General features: G+C 37.0%; 1 protein-coding gene across 1 annotated transcript in view; it reads right to left on the bottom strand.

The window, feature by feature from the left end:
- PAPPA (pappalysin 1) overlaps positions 1-21,856 on the bottom strand; it is a 293,056-nt gene that overhangs the window by 136,526 nt on the left and 134,674 nt on the right. The window contains exons 8-9 of the mRNA XM_044664273.1: positions 15,854-15,982; positions 11,971-12,062 (exon numbers count right to left, since the gene is read on the bottom strand). Coding sequence (XP_044520208.1) covers positions 11,971-12,062; positions 15,854-15,982 — 221 coding nt within the window. The remainder of the gene's footprint in view (positions 1-11,970; positions 12,063-15,853; positions 15,983-21,856) is intronic.

Here is a 21,856-nt window from a genome sequence, read left to right on the forward strand (position 1 = left end):
CTTTCTTTCTTTCTTTCTTTCTTTCTTTCTTTCTTTCTTTCTTTCCCCTTTACCTTCTCACTTAGAATTGATACTGAAGATCACTTCCAAGACAAAAAACAATAAGGGTAGGCAATTGGAGTTAAGTGACTTGCCCAGGGTCACACAATTAGGAGAAGTGTCTGAGGTTCTCCTGACTTCAGGCTTAGCCCTCTATCCCCTGTGCTACCTAGCTGCCCCTAAATTCCATAGTCTTTCCACTGCAACAGATAAATACTAGTAATTTTCCTGAGTACAGAAGTCCAGCCATTCCCCTGTGCTTTCGCCTCAAGTAAGTGTCAAAGATTCTGCTAGATTCCTTGTCTTCCTATCTTTAAGCTAGCGTACTATTCACAATATTGAGTTGTCTCTACTGCTTTGTGCATTTTAGGTACCAAATGTATGATGTTACTAAATTGAATTCATCAATTTATTTATTCATTGGTTCAACAAAATTATATTGAGCAGTTTTGTGCTTGGGGCTATGGAGGATACAAAAAATATGGTCCCTGCTTTCATGGATATTAGGAGCCCATACTGTGAATAAGATACAACCCACAAAATTCAGGGAATAGCTCCATTACTAGGCTATTCAGGAACGAAATTAGCAACCCTTTCAAGTCCCTGCCCCCCTCCTCCCAAAGTTCTGGGCTTGAATCAATTTATTTTTACTCTCCAGGTATTCAGCAAATCTTTTGCCTGAGCACTTTGGGGAGGAAAGGTAAGGTGATGGCAGTAACTAGGGCACTCATTGTTTGGGACTGAAAATTGTGTGAGAGTTCATGTTCTATTATTCTGCTAAAATGACTGGTGGTTTCATTGAATTTTTACATAAGATTTTAACTAAGAATATGTAAAATTTAGAGACTTTAAATGCTATCTAGACTAACTCCCATTCAATTTACAAAGGAGAAACCTGAGATTAAGAGATGATATAAGTACTAAGTAGCTAAGTACAGATTAAAAATGAAATCTCCTGACTCCAAATCCAGTGCTCTTTCCATAAAAGAACATGAATCAAAGATTACTCCAGCAATCAAGGCATGTCTTTTAGATTGTTCAGGGAGTTAATGAAACTACAGCAGATCCCTTTGGTCAGTCTTTGGAGGGGCCCAATCAAAATGTTTTGATTGAGGGGCAGCTAGGTGGCTAAGTGTATAAAGAGCCAGAGAGGGGAGGTCTTGGGTTCAAATTTGACCTCAAACACTTTTTAGCTGTGTGATCCTACCCCTTACCACTCTTCTGCCTTGGAATCAATACTCAGTATCAATTCTAAGACAGAAGGTAAGGGTTTTTATTTCTTAAAAATGTTTTGACAAATGACTCTGTTGGAATGGTCCTTATTCTTGCCTCCTTGGATATGAAGAATTTCTAAAAAAATTGAGGGTATCTTAAATACTGAATTTTCATAGCAAGAGTTGTTATACTTGGCAGTGAGTTAACATGGGAGCCCTAGGCCAAAAGGAATGATTTGGTTGCTCTAAATTGGCTAAATCCTCAATTTTCCTTAGGGATTTTGAGGGGAAGAGATGGTTTGATGTCTTAATAGATATAACATTACTATTATTTTTAACTCTCAAAATATTTTGGGTTTCTTATGTATATATACCTGTATAGTCAGCTTTAGTTACAAAACATTTCATTTCTGCCCTCCATCTCATGCAGGAAACCCACAGGTGATATCTCAAAGAAGAGATCATATAAAGTTTCTGCTCAAATTTTTTTTAAAACCATTACCATCCATCTTAGAATCAATACTGTATTTTGGCTCCAAGGCAGAAGAGCAGTAAGGGCTCTTGCTGGGGTTAAGTGACTTGCCCAGGGTCACATAACTAGGAAGTGTCTGAAGCCAAATTTGAACACAGGTCCTCCCATCTTTCCATCTAGCTTTAAATCCACTGAGTCGTTCCTTACTCAAATACTTCTAATTCAAAAGAGTTCTTTATTTTGTGAGTTCCAACTCATTGGACAACCCTGATTTTTTTAAAGAAAAGATTCCTGGTTGTGAGCTGAAGTTTTTATTCCTGCAATTAATTATCATTCATTAGTTCTAGCTTTGCCTTCAGGAACTTCACAAAACACATCTGTGTTCCTTCTGTTACATATTAGCCCTTCGGAGATATTTGAGGAGAGCTATCACACTATCTTCCCCATCCCCAGAATCCTCTCTTCTCCAGACTCAGGTTCCTCAGTTCCCTACATCACCCTTCCAATCAGACTGATAGAACATTGTTCTATTCTAGGAATTTCCAGCTCAAACACAGCATGTTAGAGCATCTCTAAATTTGACTGCTATACTCTCTCCTTAGGAACACATCAGATAAAGGGAAGAAAATAGCCCAGAGTAATGACATTCACAAGTAGAAACCAACTTTTCAGTCTTCTATCTATATAGTATCATTTTCACTTTGACAGCTCATCCAAGTTTGATAGTCAGGTAAAACAAGTTTTATAAAAATTAGCCAAAGGTAAATCAAAGGTTTACAAAATTTAGTTCATTTTAGGGATAATTTGAGTATAGACATCTAACTGAATTTGAAAGTTAAAATTAGGCACAGATTTTTAAAATTTTTATTTTTTTTTTCTTGGAGAGTATCTCATTTAGCAAGATGGTGTAATTACTGAAAAGTAATTACGATATGAAAACAAAAACCAAAATATGCTTAAAACAATTTTAAAATATCAAATTAGGAGGAAAAGAATACCTCAGAAGAAGTTAATTAGTCTAACACTCCACTCATAACATCACCCTTCCCTGATGAAAAATCATTCAAAACATTCCCCATTGTTTTATAGGACAGAAGCTAAATTTCTCAATCTGATGTTCAGAGCTGTCTATAATCTGACCCCACCTCATGTAGACAAGTCTACTTTCAGTCATATTGGTCTCCTCAATATCCTTTCCACTAGTATGTTTTTGCTCAACTTTTCCCCAGCCTCTCTGGAGCACAAACTCCACTATTTGAATCTTTCCACCTTTTCTGGGTAGCTTTCTCTAACTTCATTCCCACATAGAGATCACCCTAACCACGTTAACACCTGCTAGTTTAATCATTCATTGCACCTCACTGTCTGCTGCTATTTATTGTTAGTTATCTTTTCAGTGTCTACACTTCGTAGTCCAAACTCAACTATAATACACCCCCTGAACATGATTCCCCTACAACACCAAACATTGGGTATTTTAGTAACAACAACAATAACAGTAACTGCCATTTCTACAGTACTTCAAAAGTAGAAAGTTCAAAGATACTTTAGAAGCCCAAAGCACCTTTTCCTCCCATATTAATACTGTGAATAAGGGAGCTCAAGGATTATTTCCCATCATTTTACAGATAAGATTATTTAGTTCAAAAAGTGAAATGATTTACTCTTTGGCATACAACTTTTAAGGGTCAGAGTTAGCATTTGAACTCAGCTCATTGAATCTAGAGATTTTCTAGATTGGAGGAAAAAACATATTAAGTGTTAAAATTCATCATTCGTGTAGGCTCAGAAAGAGTAAGAGGGCCTTAAATACAGTGAGTACATAAGAAACAAGTGAATAGAATTGCTGAAGGTCAGAAAGGGCACCAACTAGTAAGACCAAGATTTGCACTGAGGTCATACAATTTCAAATAATAATAAAATTCATACTTATATAAGGTACCTTGAGATCTCCAAGACACTTTCCTCCCAATAACTCTGTGAAATAGGTGCAAAAAGTAGCATTATACTCATTTTGTACAGGGGGAAATTAAGGCTCATTGAAATAAAAGGACTTTCCATGGATCACAGAGGTAGGGCCAGTACCTAGGTTTTCTGAATCTAAGTCCATTGATCTTGCTGTTGAATGATTCTATCTTTTCATAAACTTTCACAGATGATAGTTCAGACCTGGAAGGGACCTTAAAGGCCATCTCGTACAAACCCCTGTTTTTATAGATGAGTAAACTGCCACTAAGAAAGGATAAGTGACTTGTCTAAAGTCACACATATTATAGGGAAAGATTTGAACTTAAATCCTCTTAAACAATATATAGAAACAATATATAGAAGTAAGGTATGGAAGGTGAAATTATTTAAAGCTAATGACAGAAAATTAATATAATAGATTATCATTCTAAAAGAAAGAATGAATATGGTGCGCACAAAAAAGCATTAGAAGAATTATGTTAATTTATGCAGAATGAATTAAGTACCACCAGGAAAACAATATACTGCCTACAATAATGTAAGTGCAAAGATTAACAGCAAAATAAATGAAACTGAATGCCAAGAAATCATAATAACCATTCTGCTTTTGTTTGTTTGTGTGTGTGTGTGTGTGTGTGTGTGTGTGTGTGTCTTGAAGAGGTGAGGGAATATAATGTGGAACACTACATATATTAGAAGAATTATTTTATTTATTTCATTTTGCTGAACTGCTTTGTTGGTTTTTCTACACCCACCCCACCCACCACCCTTTAGTATAAAAGATAGTTATCAAGAAGGGACACATTAAAAAATGTAGATGATTTAAAAATAAAAAATATATAAAAAGAAATAAAGGTAAGGAAATGTTGTGGGGTTTCAGTGTGACAAGCTAAGAAACGAATACCAGTTTGAAAAGGGTATGTGATGAAAACCTAGCAAATCAATTGCCTTCCCTGGAATCCAATGTGAGCAAAACACAAATGAGCTAATTTCCTAGAAAGGATAGAGAGACTTTTGAATATAGAAAGTAGAATGAGTTAGAAAGAATCTGAGAGATCATCTAAAAGAGGAAGTGGCCATAGGAGGAAGTGAGTTGCCCATGGCCTTATAGTGAACTAATGGCAGTCAAAATCAAAACCCAGATCTACTGGAGTCTACTGCTCTTTCCACTATATTTGGCTTTCTCCCTATGATTGTTTAAGTTCTGGCCAGGAATTTATTTTCAAATGGGACTAATTTTCAGAGTCATCCTGTGCTAAAACATATTGGTTTATTCTCATTAAAATGCTTGGGAGGACAAACTGTCAAAAACAAAACCAAAACTCGTTATGGCTCCAAGATCCAGAACCAGCCTTGGGGAGCGAGATATGATCAGATGGTGAATTTCAATGATGATAACCCCTCCTGGACTACTGCCTCATCAGAGCAGAGAGCTCTGCCTTGCTCAATGAGATTATGAGCTATGCCATGCAGGGTTACCCAAGACGAAAGGTCATACTGGAGAGTTCTACAAAAGGTGATCCACTGAAGAAGGAAATGGCAAACCACTCCAGTATCTTGGCAAAGAAAACTCCACAGACAGCGTGGAAGACAGATGGTCCATGGGGTCATGACGAGTCAGACATGACTGAACAACAACAGTACTAAAAGTGCTATTTTCATGAGCTCTGAAAAATAAGCAATATGGACAATATGCATTCACTTACATTTCCTGGGGTGACATAATGGTGGGAGTGTAGGGGGAAGCAAAAATTGAAAAAGTAAAACATTTCTAATTACTGACCCAAAATGTTTCAGTATTTTGAATTGAAACTATTGTAATAAAAGATACCAAATTTGAGGAAAAGGTCACAGAATACCAACTGGAAGCTTAAACATTTTAGATAAAGGAATAGCCCTAGAGAGAGGAAGTGTCATTGGCCAAAGACATAGAAGAGAGTAAAAATAACAAGAGGGACCCATATTTTTAAATCCTTAGGCATAGGATTTAGAACAAGAAGGGCCTACCATAGGATCACCTGATTAATCCTCATCACTACAGATGAGGAACCCAAGGTACAGAGATGCCTTCAATAAGTTATAAGGTGCAGGGCCTGGATTTTAACCTAAGTCCTCTGACTCTATATTTGGCGTTCTTTTTACATGCTGCTGCCTTTTTCTTTTTTCTACAGAGAAAATTGTAAATTAAATTTTAAAAAATGGTAATGGTTTTTGTGTGCTTCTATGTGTGTGTACGTTCTTGTGTCCATATATGCATGTTTAATAATGATTCCATATTTTAAATCTAATAATAACTATAATAAATAATATTATTAATAAATAATATTTTATGAATAATATATTGTTATTAACAATGCAATCATTATAACTAATGCTATTAATATTGACATTATAGTAATAATGATTATAAATAATTATAATAAACATAACTCCAAAGACAGTGACATTCTTTACCTACAACTAACCCCTAATCCCTTCCCCCCAACAACAGATGCTATTTTGTTCATTATTTTCCTAAGGCCCTATATCCATACATCCCCAGAAAAGAAACACTATTAGTCTTCTTGTTTTGCTTTCTCGACTTTCCTCTGAGGAAGCTTGCACAGTCAACAGAAGGGACCACAGAGACCTGTCAGCTCTGGAGAAGTGATGAGGGATGGAAAAGTTCAGGGACCCCCACCTTATCTGACTCACTCCAGGAGCCTGCAGGGCTGTGAGAAAGGGGGAAGAAACTGTGAAGGTGAACTTATCAGTGAGAGTCCAGCCCAGTGGTTGGAATGTTATGTCTGGAACAGAAACAGAAGCAGGCAGATACTGCCATTCAGTAAGGTACTGAGAGTAGATCCAGGGGGAGGAAGAGGGCACAGAGACGGATAGAAATGAGTTTGTTAATGGAATTTCTTCATGGTATTAGAAATAGTATTTTCTTAACAGTGTTAGAAAACATGATCACTTTAGAGGTCAACACATAGGTGTGGACTTGGGTCCAGGAATATACTCTACGGTGACCTTCTGGCCCACAGTCACTGACCTTCTTGGGCCCATTTATGGTTTATATTTAAGGAAAATGATGGTGATGACAATGGCCTTAGACTAAATGACGTACCTTAGGCAACTCTAAGATATAGATCAATGATTCCCAAAGTGGGCACTACCACCCCCTGGTGGGTGCTGCAGCAATCCAGGGAAGCGGTGATGGCCACAGGTACATTTATCTTTCCTACTAATTGCTATTAAAATTTAAAAAAAATTAATTTCCAGAGGGCTAAGTAATATTTTTTTCTGGAAAGGGGGTGGTAGGCCAAAAAAATTTGGGAACCACTGATATAGGTGAACTCAGAACAGAAGCTTTCCTGTCTATAGCTATTTAGGCCTTGCTGGGTTACTATCAGGAAACTTTAATACCATAATACCACATTAATTATTAATTATTGTTAATTATGAATTAATTATCATTCATGATTAATTAATTAATACCTTAATATCATAAACCTTATAGCACCCCATGGTTGTTATTAAATGAATGATGACAGCCAATGAGCATGCCATAGAATATAGAGAGCTGACTTTGGGGTCAGGAAGCCTTGGGTTCAGGTCCTATCCCTGGCACGTACTAGCAAGTCACTTATTTCTCAATGCCCCCCAGGTAATTTTCCAAGATCTCTCTGTATCATTTGGCACTAATGACTATCTCTTGGATACTCTTTCCACTTTCAGTTTTCATGACAGCTCTCTCCTTTGTATCTCCAGCCTGATTACCTCTTCTTTGGCTCTTTTGCTTGATAATCATCTGTACCTTGCCCCCTAACTGTGGGTTAACTCCAAAGTACATTCTGGGTTCTGTCTGTCTGTCCGTTTGTCTGTCTGTCTGTCTGTTTTTCTATCTGTCTGTCTCTCTTCATCACTTGCCATGAGTTCAGTTATCATCTCTTTGCAGATGGTTCCCTGATCTATAAATCTAGCTCTAGTTTCTCTCTTGAGTCTTATATCATCAATTGCTTGAACATTTAGAACTAGATGTCCCATAGGAATTTTCAAAACAGAACTCATTATCTTTCCCCTAGAATCTACTTCACGACTGAATTTACCCATGCCTTTCAAGGGTATCCACCTCTTCCCTTAACCCTTATATTCCATCAGTTGTTTTCCCTCGCCCCAAAGCTTGAATCTTTGGGTTTTTGAACACTAGGTTACCATGGTCATTAACTACTATGAATTGATTTCCTAATCGATTCTATTAATCCACTACTTTATTTCCTAACAAGTACCAGGTTGTTTTGATGATTACTGCTTTATGGTATAGTTTGATATCTAGTATAGCTAGAACTCCTTTTTATTTTTTTTCATTAATTTCCTTGATATTACGGGCCTTTTGTTCTTCTGGATGAATTTTATTATTATTTTTCTAGCTCTAGGAAATAATTTTGGAGAAGTTTGATTGGCATGGCACTGAATAAGTAAATTAATTTAAGGAAGAATATCATTTTTATTATATGGGCTTGGCCTATTCATGAGCAATTAATATTTTTCTAATTGCTTAGGGGTCAAGACTCAATCATTCAACCTCCACTGAATCTTTTTATATCTTTTCCTTTCTCTTCATTCACACAGCTACCACCCTTGTTCTAGTCTATATCACTTTTCACAAGAACTATTGAAATAGTCTCCTGTGCAATAGTTTATAGAACATCAACTATAAAAGAAATAGTAGTAGAATATTAATTTGTCCTAAGATTCTTTTTATCTAAATGCCCCGGGAAAAAGAAATCAAAATACTGAAGAGTAAAATCATTAGATTAAGTTAGATACAGAAGTTATATTAAAAAAGAATATCAGAGATGGTAGGGACCTTAGACAATAGAATGGGAAAAAAATAGAAAATAAAGACTAGAAGGTTCTTAGAGACTATCTAGTTTGATCACAAACTCATTGTACAGGTGAGGAAACTGAGGATGAGAATTGAAAGAAGATAATGAAAGTCACTCAGAAAGTTAATGGAATAACTCAGACCTATGACTTCTAGTTTAGGGCTCCTTACATTTAATAAACCAGGAGAACCAGGTCATTTCAATTCGGTAGTGTTCTAAAGGCATTTGAATATCAAACAATGTTTGGTAAAGCTGTCCCCAAGGAATCATCATGATGACATAAAGAAGCTATCCATAAATCAAAAGGGAAATAAGATCTTTAGGGATTACTCTGGGGAAAACATTATCATCTACCAAAATTTATTAAATCTCATTCAGTCTATGGCATTTCTCTAGGGCTGTTTCAAGATCTGTTACTAAGGGGGAGGGGGGAAAAAAACCTTTTGGAAACTTCATACATTAGCTGACTAATTTGCCTATTACTTTTCTCTCCACAGCTTTTATCAGCAATGCATCCATATATATGACATCAGGGTATCGGAAAATGAATTTCCAACCCTCTTTATACTTTAGGAAACAATAATCGTAGCCAGTGCCTGTCAGTGGGAGCTATCTTTTTTACTGATACCTTACTTTCTAACTGAGTGGTCAAGCCCTGTTGATGTAAGTTATAAAAGGACAAGAAAATTTTCGCATTGCTGGGAGAGGATCCCTGCCTTTCCTAACAGGACTTACTGATGTTGTTAAATTAAAAAAAAAATTATTTTTTTTGATGCTGTTCATTTCATAGAACAACTTAATTGGAAAAACCAAGAAGAGAGTCTGTGAAATAAGCTACATGGTACCTCAGAAACCATTATGGCTGCAGTAGTTTCTAATAATAAAAATCACATTCTTGCATGAAGAATCATGAATTATGTAGTCTTGCCCCCTCGTTTCGATGATATTGTGGGCACGGAGGCACAAAAAGGTGGGAGTGACATGGCCAAAGCCACATATCAAGTTAGTGGCAGACATAGCTAAAACTTAGGTTGTCTATTTCTCAGTTTACCACACATGTCAATTTGGCCTCCTGATCTATAGGGTACTGGAAGTTGGTTGTAGGACCCTTGAGAGGTTATGGCTTAGAGAGTCAACTCTGAAGAAAATGCAAATTGCAGCATGGACCAGGCTTCACTGGTCTAATCAGTTATTCCATCCCTGGGATTGAGGGCCAGCTGGGTGAGAATGTCCATGGTAGTGTGTCTCCAGAAAAGTGTAAGAAAGACTACAGAGGCCTGAAGCAACCAAAAATATCACCAAGGCCTGGATACAAAGGCAAAGCCCAAGAACTAGTTTAAATGAAAGGAAGAGAAGTGACTCTTTTGTGGGGGCAAAAAATTGGAAAGTGAGGAGATAACCATCAATTGGCGAATGACTGAGTAAGCTATAGTATATGATTACAATAGAATACTATTATGCTTTAAGAAATGACAAGAGGAGGAACAAAGAAAAACTTGAAAAAACTAACATGAACTGAAGCAAAGTAAAATAAGCAGAACCAGGAGAACATTGTACACAGTGACAGGAATATTGAACAATGAACAAATGTGGATAATTTAGCTATTCTTAGCAATAAATGAATGATCCAAAACAATCCCAAAGGACTCATGATAAAAAATGCCATCTGCTTCCAGAGAAAGAACTGAATCCTGACTGAAGCAATTTTTTTTCTCTTTCTTTTTTAAAAAAAATTTGGTTTCCCTCCACAAAAGGATTAATATGGAAAAAGTTTTATATGATTGCACATATAAAATCTATATGAGACAGCTTATCATCTCAGCAGCGGTGGGGGGAGGTAGGGAAAGAGAATTTGAGACTCAAAATTCTTTGAAAAATGTTGAAAACTGTTTTCATTTGAAAATGGGAAAAATAAAATTAAATAAAATTTTTAAAAATGAAAAGAAAAAGACAGAAAGGAATTCACAGGAGTATGTATGGATCTTGAGAGCAGGGAGAATCCTGGAGCAGAAAAGAGGGAAGAACAAACTGACTAAAAACTATAATCATTTACATGTGTCCCACTTTTCATGATTCCAAAGGGCTCTCATATAGTTTTATTGAGTTTTCTTAATAACTGCTAGGGATGATGAGAGGAAGAAGAAAAAAAAAAACAGTATTAATTATACTCAACCTATATAATAGAGTATGACTCTCTTAATGACAAAGACCCTCTCCTCTCCTTTTTTTTTTTTTTAAACTAATTTGTGTATTTCTTCCAGTGTCTAGAGTAAGGTCATAGGATCTAGATTTTGAAGGAAATTATCTAATGACCCTTCATTTTCACAGATGATAAAACTAAAGGTTAGAGAGATTAAGGGATTTGCTTAAGGTCACCTAAAGCAGAAAGTCGAATTTGAATTGAGGGCTTGTGACTCCAAATCCAAATGTTTTCCATTTAGTTTGGTGGAAGGACTACTTACACTTTACTACTTTTACTAAATGTAAAAGTGTTTGAGGTAGGTTTTTAATTTAGGTCTCCTAACTTGAAGTCAACTAGTCTGTTAAGCCACATGGCCTCATATCTTGGTGGTGGCCTATTTTAACTTCAGTGATATATAAAAGCAAAGCTAAAGCTTTCACTCACTTACAGAATACCATGCAAGGGTCGCTAACAAGAGTACTTTGGGACTCAGAAAATGTGAGTTTCAACTTAGGTCTTGTGATTGTTTGCTAACTGACCTTGGGCAAGTTATTTTACCCATTCTGCTTCTCAGTGTCATCAGCTATAAATTATGGGTAATTTTTCATCATATATATGTATTAAATTCTTCTTTTGCACAGGGAATACATGATGAGAGGCAGTGTGGTTCAGTGGAAAGACTATGGAAGGTGGAGGAGAGGGAAACCTTACCTTAGAGTCTTTTAGCTTAAGATTCTCATTTTATAGATGAAGAAACTGAGAATATTGTGTATGCTAATCAAGGAGGGAAAACAAACAAACAAACAACAAACCAAAAAAAACACCACTCCAATTAGTTTTCACCTGGGTCAAAGGGAATTATCTGGTGAAACTTTGATCTTACATATTGACTTGCATCTCAAAGGAGGTGTGACCTCATCTGTAACAACTCCTGCTTCCATCCTAGATTCTTTCTCCCTCCAAACTCCACCACCACTGCCATTTATGAGCAAGGCTGGGAAAACAATCCCAATGGCCACAGCTAAGCCAATATCAAGACCCAGTGAGGGACAAATGCTGAGGGAAACCAGTTTCCTATTAGAATCACTAAAAAGGTGGTAATGGGTCTTTGGTTTACAAATGGTAGAGCAAATGTTATAACTATTCTCAAAGAGCATCAGTAAAAGCCATGAGAAGTTTGAGGTTGCCCAGGATCACCTCCTGCAAACTTCTGAGGACTGGACTTACCAATGCAATTGAAGTACAGTTCCTTTCTACAGAAGAGAGAACATCCATCTCCATTCATCTTGTTCATATCATCACACTCTTCTCCCAGGTGTCTGTAGATAAGATATAAAAGAGGAATTGGTCTAATAGCAGCAGCTTGATAAATATAGTGACCTTAGAGAGTATATAGTTTAATCATCTCTTTTGACGAATGAGTGATGAAGAAATAAGTTGACCTGGCCAAAGTTAGTAACTGGAATTAAAACATCAGTATTCAGACAATAAACCAAATTCTAGGTCCATCATAATACACTGTTTAATCCACACTGGATCAGAAGTGAAGATAACATTGGTTCTGTTCCTAGCTCCAAGACTTAATATATTAATTAATTAATGATTATTTATACAAAACCATCTGCCATTATTAGAACTTGGGGTCCTTATGTTCCCTACAAAATTGTAGTCATAATATACTTTTGGAATTGGAAGGGCCTTCTACTACAATTTAGTCAAAATCCTCATTTTACAGATGTGGAAAATGAAGTCCAAGGAAGTGACTTGTCCAAGGTCACAGATCTAGTAGTGGTCAGAGGTGGGATTTGAACCCTGGGCTTCTTTATTTTTAATTATTATTATTATTATTTTTTAAAACCCTTACCTTCCATCTTGGAGTCAATACTGTGTATTGGCTCCAAGGCAGAAGACTGGTAAGGGTAGGCAATTGGGGTCAAGTGACTTGCCCAGGGTCACACAGCTAGGAAGTGTCTGAGGCCAGATTTGAACCTAGGACCTTCCATCTCTAGGTCTGGCTCGCAATCCACTGAGCCACCCAGCTGCCCCTCGTGGGCTTCTGATTATAGATAATATTAGTTTTCTTTCCACTGAGCTTTGGTTTCTGTAGGTATCTTTGAAGAATTCAATCAAAAAATGGAATGGGTTCTCACTCAGCTTGTGCTCCCCCTCTTGCCTCCCCTCGCCCACCTGGCTAGTTTTAATTATTTCAAAGTTTTTCAAACACAAACAGCCAAGGAAAATTTAAGTTCCTTAAAGACTTTCCTCCTTTTTTTTTTTTTTTTTTTTTTGCAGCCCCAGTTCCTAGCACAGTGACATACATGATAGGTGATTAATGAATGCATGCTCCATTACATTCCTATGGTATCATTTGTTCAGCCATCCCCCAATTGATGGGCACCCCCTTCATTTATTTTTTTTTTTTGCTATTGTACAAAGAGCTACCATAATGATCTTTTTACACAAAAGGATTTTTTCCCTCTTTTTTGAACTCTTTCAGGTATAGACCTAATATTAGTATCACTGGGTCAAAGGGAATGAAAAGTTTAGTAACTTTGGGAGCATAATTCCAAGTGGTTCTCCAAAATGACTAGACCAAATCATAGCTTCAATTGAATTTAATTCAATTTACATTCTTACTTCCCATTTCCTTTGAGTTTTCTCTTTCCCCTTCACCTCTCAAGATCCGTAGTTGGAGGATTTTCTAGCAAAATCCAATAAGTTTTCCTAGCAAAAAGTTCAGTTATAGGCTTTCTGGCTTCCTTTCAGTGACTTCTTACATATTTTAAGTACTTAATATGTAGCTCTGTGCCCTTAGGTAAATCACCTCTTAGTTTCCTTCCCAGTAAAATGAGTGGTTTAGACTAGATGATGTCAATGAATTTGCCACTCCTCTTTGCCCCCATCTTGTTTATGGAACTCTAATAGAATGGTATTGTTGGCTTTTGCCCCTAAACTTTTTCTTTTCCTCCTTAAGTGAATCCATAAGTTTCTTTTTCCTCTTTCTCAGATTTCTCCCTCATTTCCTATAAAAATATTGCATTCCCAGTGAGTTCTGTCATTTTCCTGATTGCTAGAACCCAGAGGCCTTAGGTTACTGTTGTTTCTATGACAAGATTCACAACAGTTCTTAGCAAAAGGAAACCTTATAGACCACACCATGATTACTGTAAAATACCTAAGGCTTTGTTTTTGTTTTGTTTTTTTAGTTTCAAGTCAGACAGAATAAGATCAATGTTTTCTGAATTGGCCAAGGAAAGTAGAGAAAGAACAGGTAATTGGGAGATTAGGTTACTGGCATACAACTGGGGATTGCTACTCTCTTGCCAACATGGAATTCCCATCAGGTGTTTGAATGATTTCCTATGAGATTTGCTGCCCACCCTCTACCAGGCAGCTGGGACCCCTCATAGCATGATAGGGACTGCAGAAGTTGTCTTTCACTTCACAATTAACACTAGTAAATGTTCCTTACTCTCTAAAGGTGTCTGAGCAGCAGGGTAGTGGTTCCAATTAACCCTGGAAATAACTGGGGAAATTAGTATTGATCTCTCCTCTTTTACAAATGGCCCTCACAGCCTTTCTTTATGGGATGTTTCGAATGTGTATTCCCACTCTGACTACTATGGAAATTGAAAAGCCAGTTAGATAGAGATGGAGTCTTGTGTTCCAAGCTGCTCTCAGATCACTGGGTTTAACACATGTCATATTAGCCAAATGGGGATTATCTTGGTACCATTATTTATACTTTGTGAAATTTTCTTTTGTTTGTTTTTATCACAGACTAGCTTCTGCAGACCTTATCCACACACACAGGTCTGCTCCTTATCTCCAATTCACTACCATGCTAAGTCTTATATCCCTGAAATACCCTTTATTTATTTCAGATAGCTAAGTTTGCTAGTATAGGTACTCCTTCCATTAAACTGAGTCATAAAACAAGGAAGATGAGCCTCATGAGTTACTATTAAGACTAACATTTTATTAACTTAAGCAAGATATAATAGTATGGGATGAGTGTGTGTTGTCTACCATTTAGCATAAAAAATGGACCCATGAGTTTGTTATGGATGAAATTATGACACTAAATATTAAATGCATACATGTGAAATAGCATGATATTAGCTAAAGTTCAGTATTCCTGGGGTCAGGAAGACCTGAATTCATATTCTACATCAGAAACTAGCTATGGGACCTTAGACAAGTCATTTTTCCTCTCTGTGCCTCAGTTTCTTCACCTATAAAATGGAGGGTATCCCCTCAAAGGGGATCCTCAAAGATCCTTCCACTTCACCTATAAAATGGAGAATATTCCACCCATCAATATCCTCTAAGACCCCTTCCAGCTCTAAATAAATGATGCTATGACCTAGAACAGAGGCATCAAACATGTAGTCCACAATACTCCCAAGTGCAGCCAAAATGAAATTAAAATGTTATTGGGAAGTATTTAACAAAATATATAAAAATACAATAATATATAAGTCACATTAATGTTGGTTTCTCAAGTTAATATGTGGCTTATATATGGATTAGTGGTCACTATTTTATTTGAGTTCAACACCACTGACCTAGAAGCTGTGTTACTCTGGGCAAGATACTTAATGTCTCAGTATCCAAAACAACTGTCGTAGAGTATGGTCTATCCAAGTGATCCATCTATACTGGTACCAAATGGCAGAAAATGGATTTGAACGGAGGTTCTACTCCATCAGAATTGGCTATGGTCTTTATGCCTTTTTACTTGCTGTAATAAGGATTCCTCTTCAATAGCAGAGAAATGTAGATTTAGTGTTGAGAGGAATCTCAGAGTTGATCTAGTCCAAACCCCTCATTTTTCAGTTGAAGAAGATGAGATGTAAATAAGTGGTAGGGCTCGGGTTAGAACCAAGTCTTTGGGCTTCACATCCAGAGACCTTCCCACTGTGACACGTTCTCTCTCCTATTAGAATAAATTTACATGATTTACTTTAGGGTCCACCAATAAACTCCATTCAGGTTTTCCATCACGTGTAAGAAAACTTAATTTCCAGAGAACACATCAGTATTTCTATTATGGTTCTGAGAACATGGAAGCACTATTTCTTTACACAAAATGCATTATTCTACTTACTTTTGTATGATTCCATCTCCACAGTAGCCACTTCCATGTATATATATGGCTGCAGGTGAAGGCTCACTCTCCTCAGTACCAGAAATGGTGACAATCTGGTACTTATATGTACTTCCATGGCTCAGCTCCCTGGAAAGAATAAAGAAGGAGATTAGAAGCACAGGACAGAAAAGGGAAGTCAGACTGGATTCAACCAGAGTTGCTATTTCTTATTCTAGAAATTAGATGACCATTCAATTCATTCGTCAGCAAATCAGGGATAATTTACAAGGAATTGATTTAAAAAAAAAAGCAATATCAGAAGAGGGAAAGTTTATGTCTTCCTGGGATGATGCAAGGAGGCTGTATGGAGGAGGTGAAAGGAATCATTTGAATCTTGAAGGAGAAGGATGATTTCAGCATCAGAAGATAGGAGGAGAGAGCTAATAGATTCTAGAGATAAGGAACAACCTGAGCAAAAAAGTTATAAAGGCAGAAAAGCAGACTGGGTATTTCAGGAATCACAAATAGACCAATTTGGTTAGCACAAAAAGCATGTTGTAAAGGGATCAACCTGAGCAATTAGGCAGCACAATGGATAGAGGACCAGGCCTGAAGTCAGAAGGACCTGGGTTCAAATTTGACCTTGGACAATTCCTAGCTATAGAACCCTGGGCAAGTTACTTTACCCTAATTGCCTCCCCTTTGATTCTCTTCTGTTTTAGAATTGATACTAAGACAGAAGGTAAGGTTTAAAAAAAAAAAAAAAAAAGGAATCAACTGAAAGGCAGGTAGAGGTCAGACTGTGGTGTATCTTGACTGTTGTGGTAGGGGTTAATTCCATGATCTGTAAGGGCTTTTATGTATTAAAGTGATTAAATTAATTATTTAATACAAATGAATGGAGGTAGATATTTCTTCTACCTTCTCTTTCTTGTCACTTAAGCTCCTATTTTAAAGTTCTAGAACTTTGCGGCTTCTGGTTTTATTTTATTTTTTCTTTAAATATTTTTATTTAGTCAAGAAAACTGAGTTTTCTTTTTTCTAACCCTCTCATATTTTGGTTTTATTTTGTTCTTTTGGCCATTGTAAGTTCCCTTTTTCTTTTAATGAACCTTAGGGTATTTTTAGAACTCTTTATAATCGACCAGAAAACAAGTAAATGACACATTTCTAGTAGTACAGGCTAATCTCTCTGTCAGTGTGCTGACCAGATCCCATCTCATCAAGAAACTAACCAAAGAGAGCCCAACAGGTTGCATGGTACTAATCCTCTGTCTTTTATTGTCCTGTTGTTCATAATGGAAAAATACATGGGAAATAAGATGATATTTGTTGTAAAATATTGTGTCCCTCAAAAAGAAAATATGTTCATGTCTCCTAGAATTTCAGAGGACCCTATCAAGAATAATTTTTGCAACATCAAATACTACATCTTCCTACTGGAAGGATTCAATTTTTACTATTGGATTGAAAAAGAGGCCCACTATTTATATTTACATCACCTGCACCAACCTAAGGCCTTTTATAAAGTAAGCATCTAATAAATATCTGTTAAATTGAGTAAGACCATAGTACAATGAATCCACAAACGAATAAGGAACCGGTCCTTTAGAGAATTAGCTCATCAATATTCCATAACCAGTCCATCATGCCACTTTACCCTTGTATTTCCCCTCTAGTCAATTACAAAAGTTCTTATTCCTCTTTCATTTTTCCCCTCAAAAAAAACCTTTAAATGGCATGGGAAAATTGCAAAAAAGATAATGAAGAGAATTCCTGCTGAATTCCATCATGGGGGTGGGTGGGATTTCATAAACAAAAGAAGGACGTCAAAAAACTCAAGTTCTTGGACTCATCTGTTATTTCAGCTGCCCTCAGATCTGAGGCTGTTTGGATAAGCCCAACGAGATAGCAGGTGCAGAGGCCGAACCAGCCTCTTACTTCTCAATGCAATAATGATTTGGTTTTTCAAGGGCCCGAAAGGACTCAAGTGGAGAAAACATCCTTTTGGGGAACAATGAGTTTTCTCCCTATGCTTTCCCTCACAAGATAAATGTATTAGAACTATTATTGGTCTGGTGATAGTCCTAATGATATTTGGAATTTCTTTAGCTCTTTGTATTGAAAAAAAAATGTGTGAAATGGAGATTCAGGTGGAAGAATGTATAACTTGTTTTGTTTGGCCAAGGAAAAGCTGGGTGGCACTAAGACAGAGCCTCTACCCAATAAATTATTAATAAATGCTTTGCAATTGAGTAATACGTTACAAAAGTTTTTTTTGTTTAATCTAGTGAAAAATATCAAAACAATTTACCCTGTCCAGAATTGGGATAGTATGCTTTGAAAGACTTTGCCACTGTTGGAGTTCTTTAAACAGAACCTAGATAGTTACTAGTCATGGAGAGTTGTTGGCAGAACATATAGTTTGGTTAGGAGATGGGCTGGAGGGTTTTGAGGTCAATCAGTGACATTGCATTTCTTAAAGCACTTAATATGCATTAAAGCACTTAATATATGTATGGACTGTGCTAAGAGTTGGAGATTCAAATAAGGTAAACAAATAGTCCCTTGCCTCACATTCTAAAGGGGTCAACAATATGAAAATGCACAGAGGGCAGCTAGGTGGCCCAGTGTATAGAGCATCAGGTATGGAGTCTGGAAGACTCATCTTTCTGAGTTTAAATGTAGTCTCAGACATGTGTGGGTTACCTTGGGAAAGTCACTTAACCTGTTTGCCTCAGTTTCCTCATCTTTAAAACAAGCTGGAAAAAGAAATGGCAAGCCACTCTAGTATCTTTGGTCAGAAGTCTCCAAATGAGATCTCAAAGAATCAGACACAATGAAAAAGAACTACACAACAAGAATCAGACGCTGTAAGTAGGAAGTGATCCCAAAGAAAAGACCCTAGCAATAGGAGAGACTAGGAAAGAATTCTGAAGCAATTGTGACTTGACTTGGCCAACTAGGAATTTGGAAACCAGGGATCCCAGTAGACTACAGGGAGAAGAGAAAGCATTCTAGGAATAGGGAATAGCCAACAAAAAAACAACAAATAAGGATACAGGGTGTCTTGGGAAAGGATCTACAAGAAGACTAGTATCACATACCACATTATATGATCAAATACTATAATTCTCGGATATCATATACATTTGTATATATATAGTGGGATTAAGCAAATCAGAGGGAAGCCTCCAGGATGCTAGTCGTATTCTCTATTAATGATTTACCAAAAGCATGGAGAAGAATAAGAATAAAAAGGCAGAGGGTATGAGTGTGGGAGAGTAGGGTTCTAGTAGATTTTACCAAACTAGAAAGACTTTGATTCCTCTTTTCCTCAGATAAGATATTCCCATCTTTACTCAGTCCTTACTGACTTTACCCCCATATCTCTCCTTCCTCATGTCCATCTTTTAGAATCTGTGGCTTTCTTCAAAACTCATATCAAATGTTACCTCTTACAGGAAGCTTTGCCTGGTTCCTTAACTTGCTAGTGCCTTCCTCTATAACATTACCTTTCATTTACTTCATATCTATTTTTGCATACCTTGGATTTTCTCATTAGAATTTCAGCTCTTTGAGAGCTGAAATTGTTTTTTTGTTTATTTGCTTTCTATTTATATTCCCAGGCTTAGCACAATGCCCAACACATAATAAGTACTTAATAAATCCTTGCTGACTGATTGATTGTTGACTGATGCCAGGCATCATATAACATTGTGCAATAACTAGCCTACCTATGCTCTGGGAGGTTCAGTGATCATTGATATATGTTGATCTGTTGGCATGTTATATCCCCTTGGAAGAACATAAGCTCTGAGTGTAGGGATAGCATTTGTTTGTTTGTTTTCTACCCATAGCATCTAGAAGAGAGAGAATATAGTAGGCACTTAATAAATGCTTGTTGGATTAAATTAGACTGGATCACCGCATGGTGATGAATTGATCTAGAGAGGCTATAATTTGAATCAGCAGAGTGTCCACAATAAAACACATACACACACACACACACACACATTCTGAAATTGTACATATGTGTGTATGAATGTTCACAGGAGCCCTGAAATGGAAAGTAGACACAAAATATGTACTCAATAAATCCTTGAACTGTTGAATAGACAATCCATTTCTGCCAACTGAGGCTCCAAGAATTCTCACAGAAAAAAATAAACAAAGGGGTCCAAGTTATATTTGTCTCAATTAGCATCAAAAGTGAATCACAAAAACAGCACATGAAGCATAGGCTTCCCCGCCTTCCCGCTCTCCCACCCCCCACACCCCAAGAACCAGGACTAAGAATTCAGCTCTTAGAAGGAGGTCGAGAGGATCTTTAAAGCCCCTACCAGTGGTCAGGACCTATTTCATGGTTCATCGAAAAGAAGGATGTTATGTGTCAAGCTGTTTCTTTCAGCTGTTCCCAAAGCCATCTGGAATGATTTATGCTGCTACTATGACTCCTCCCTCCCTTTCTCCCCACCCCACCCCACAGAGTGAGTAACCAGGTCCTATGGATCCTTCCTCTGAAATCTCTCTTGACTATCTCCTCCTTTCCATTCTCATTGCCATCACCTTGATGCAGAATTCTTCGATTTTCTGGTCTCAAAACCACAAAGAATTCTGGAGGACCTCCCATGGTGATGGGATTCTATTTATAGATTTTGTTCTATAAATTAGGCAATTAGGTATTGTAGTGGAAAAAGCATTCAACTTGGAGTCAGGAAGATCAGAGTTCAAATCCTACTCTCAGCTATTTACTCTGAGTATGTCACTTAACTTCTGGCTGCCTGAATTTCCTTGTCTCTAAAATAGAGATAATAATAGCATCTACTTCACAGGGTCATTATAAGGATAAAATGATATACTTGTAAAGTACTTTGCAAACTTGAAACTTTCTATAAATGCTAATGATTGTCACTGTTGCTATCATTACTATTATTATTGTTGTTATTATTTTATCTATTGAAATTAACAGATTTTATAACATTTTCATGAAAATATTTTTGACCTCATGGACCTCCCAAAAGGATATTGGGTACCTTCAAGAATCCCCAGACCCCCAGCTGTGTGACCCTGGGCAAGTCACTTGACCCCCATTGCCCACCCTTACCACTCTTCCACCTATGGGCCAATACACAGAAGTTAAAGTTTTAAAAAAAAATCCCCAGACCATACTTTGAGAACCTGCCCTAGTCCTTGCCTGAGTTGTTTTGAGCATATTTCCTCACAAGAGTCTTCTAACTGGTCTCCTCTCTAATATCTCCTTCCTCCCATCCATCCTATGCAGATGCCAGGCTAGTCTTCCTCAACTACCACTTTTATCATATTGCCCCTGCCCTATCATGATTATAAGAGGCCCACTACTATTTACAGGACAAAATGATAGTGCTTAGAAACAAACAATTTAAAAGCTCTTTAATAATTCATTCCAAAGACATTTTCAGGATCTCAGAGGACACCAGTGTCATCTTCAAGATTACCAGTTATCAATGCATAGGAATATATGTATAAAGGGTATAGGAGATTGAGTTGATCTTATACCACTAACACACACACACACACACACACACACACACACACACAACCTGGGAAGGAAACTTTTGAGAGAAATTCCTCATATCATCTTATTTATTTAACCAATTTTTTGCATTAAAGTAATTTCAGGAAGGAAAAAAATAATTCAGCTCTTTGAACTTTCTGGTCTCATCAATTCCGGAAGAATAAGACTACCAAATGATGACATTTTAGGAGAGACACTGAAAAACTGTAGAGTATCCAGTGAAGGTAACCAGTGCCCTGAGAGAGAGCTTCAGCCTGTAGAATACAAGGGACAGCTGAAGGAACTGGGATTGCTTAGATTGGCACAGGAAAGTTTTGGGAGGGTGAAGATGATCATTGTCTTTAAGTATCTAAAGGCCTTTTATGTGGAAAAAGGTATTAGACTTGTTCTTTATAGGTTTAAAGTGTTGGACTAGAATCAATGAATGGAATTTTTAAGGAGGCAGATATCAGTTCGATATAAGA

The sequence above is a fragment of the Gracilinanus agilis genome, chromosome 2 (assembly GCF_016433145.1).
Source record: "Gracilinanus agilis isolate LMUSP501 chromosome 2, AgileGrace, whole genome shotgun sequence".
NCBI classification, from domain to species: Eukaryota; Metazoa; Chordata; class Mammalia; order Didelphimorphia; family Didelphidae; genus Gracilinanus; species Gracilinanus agilis.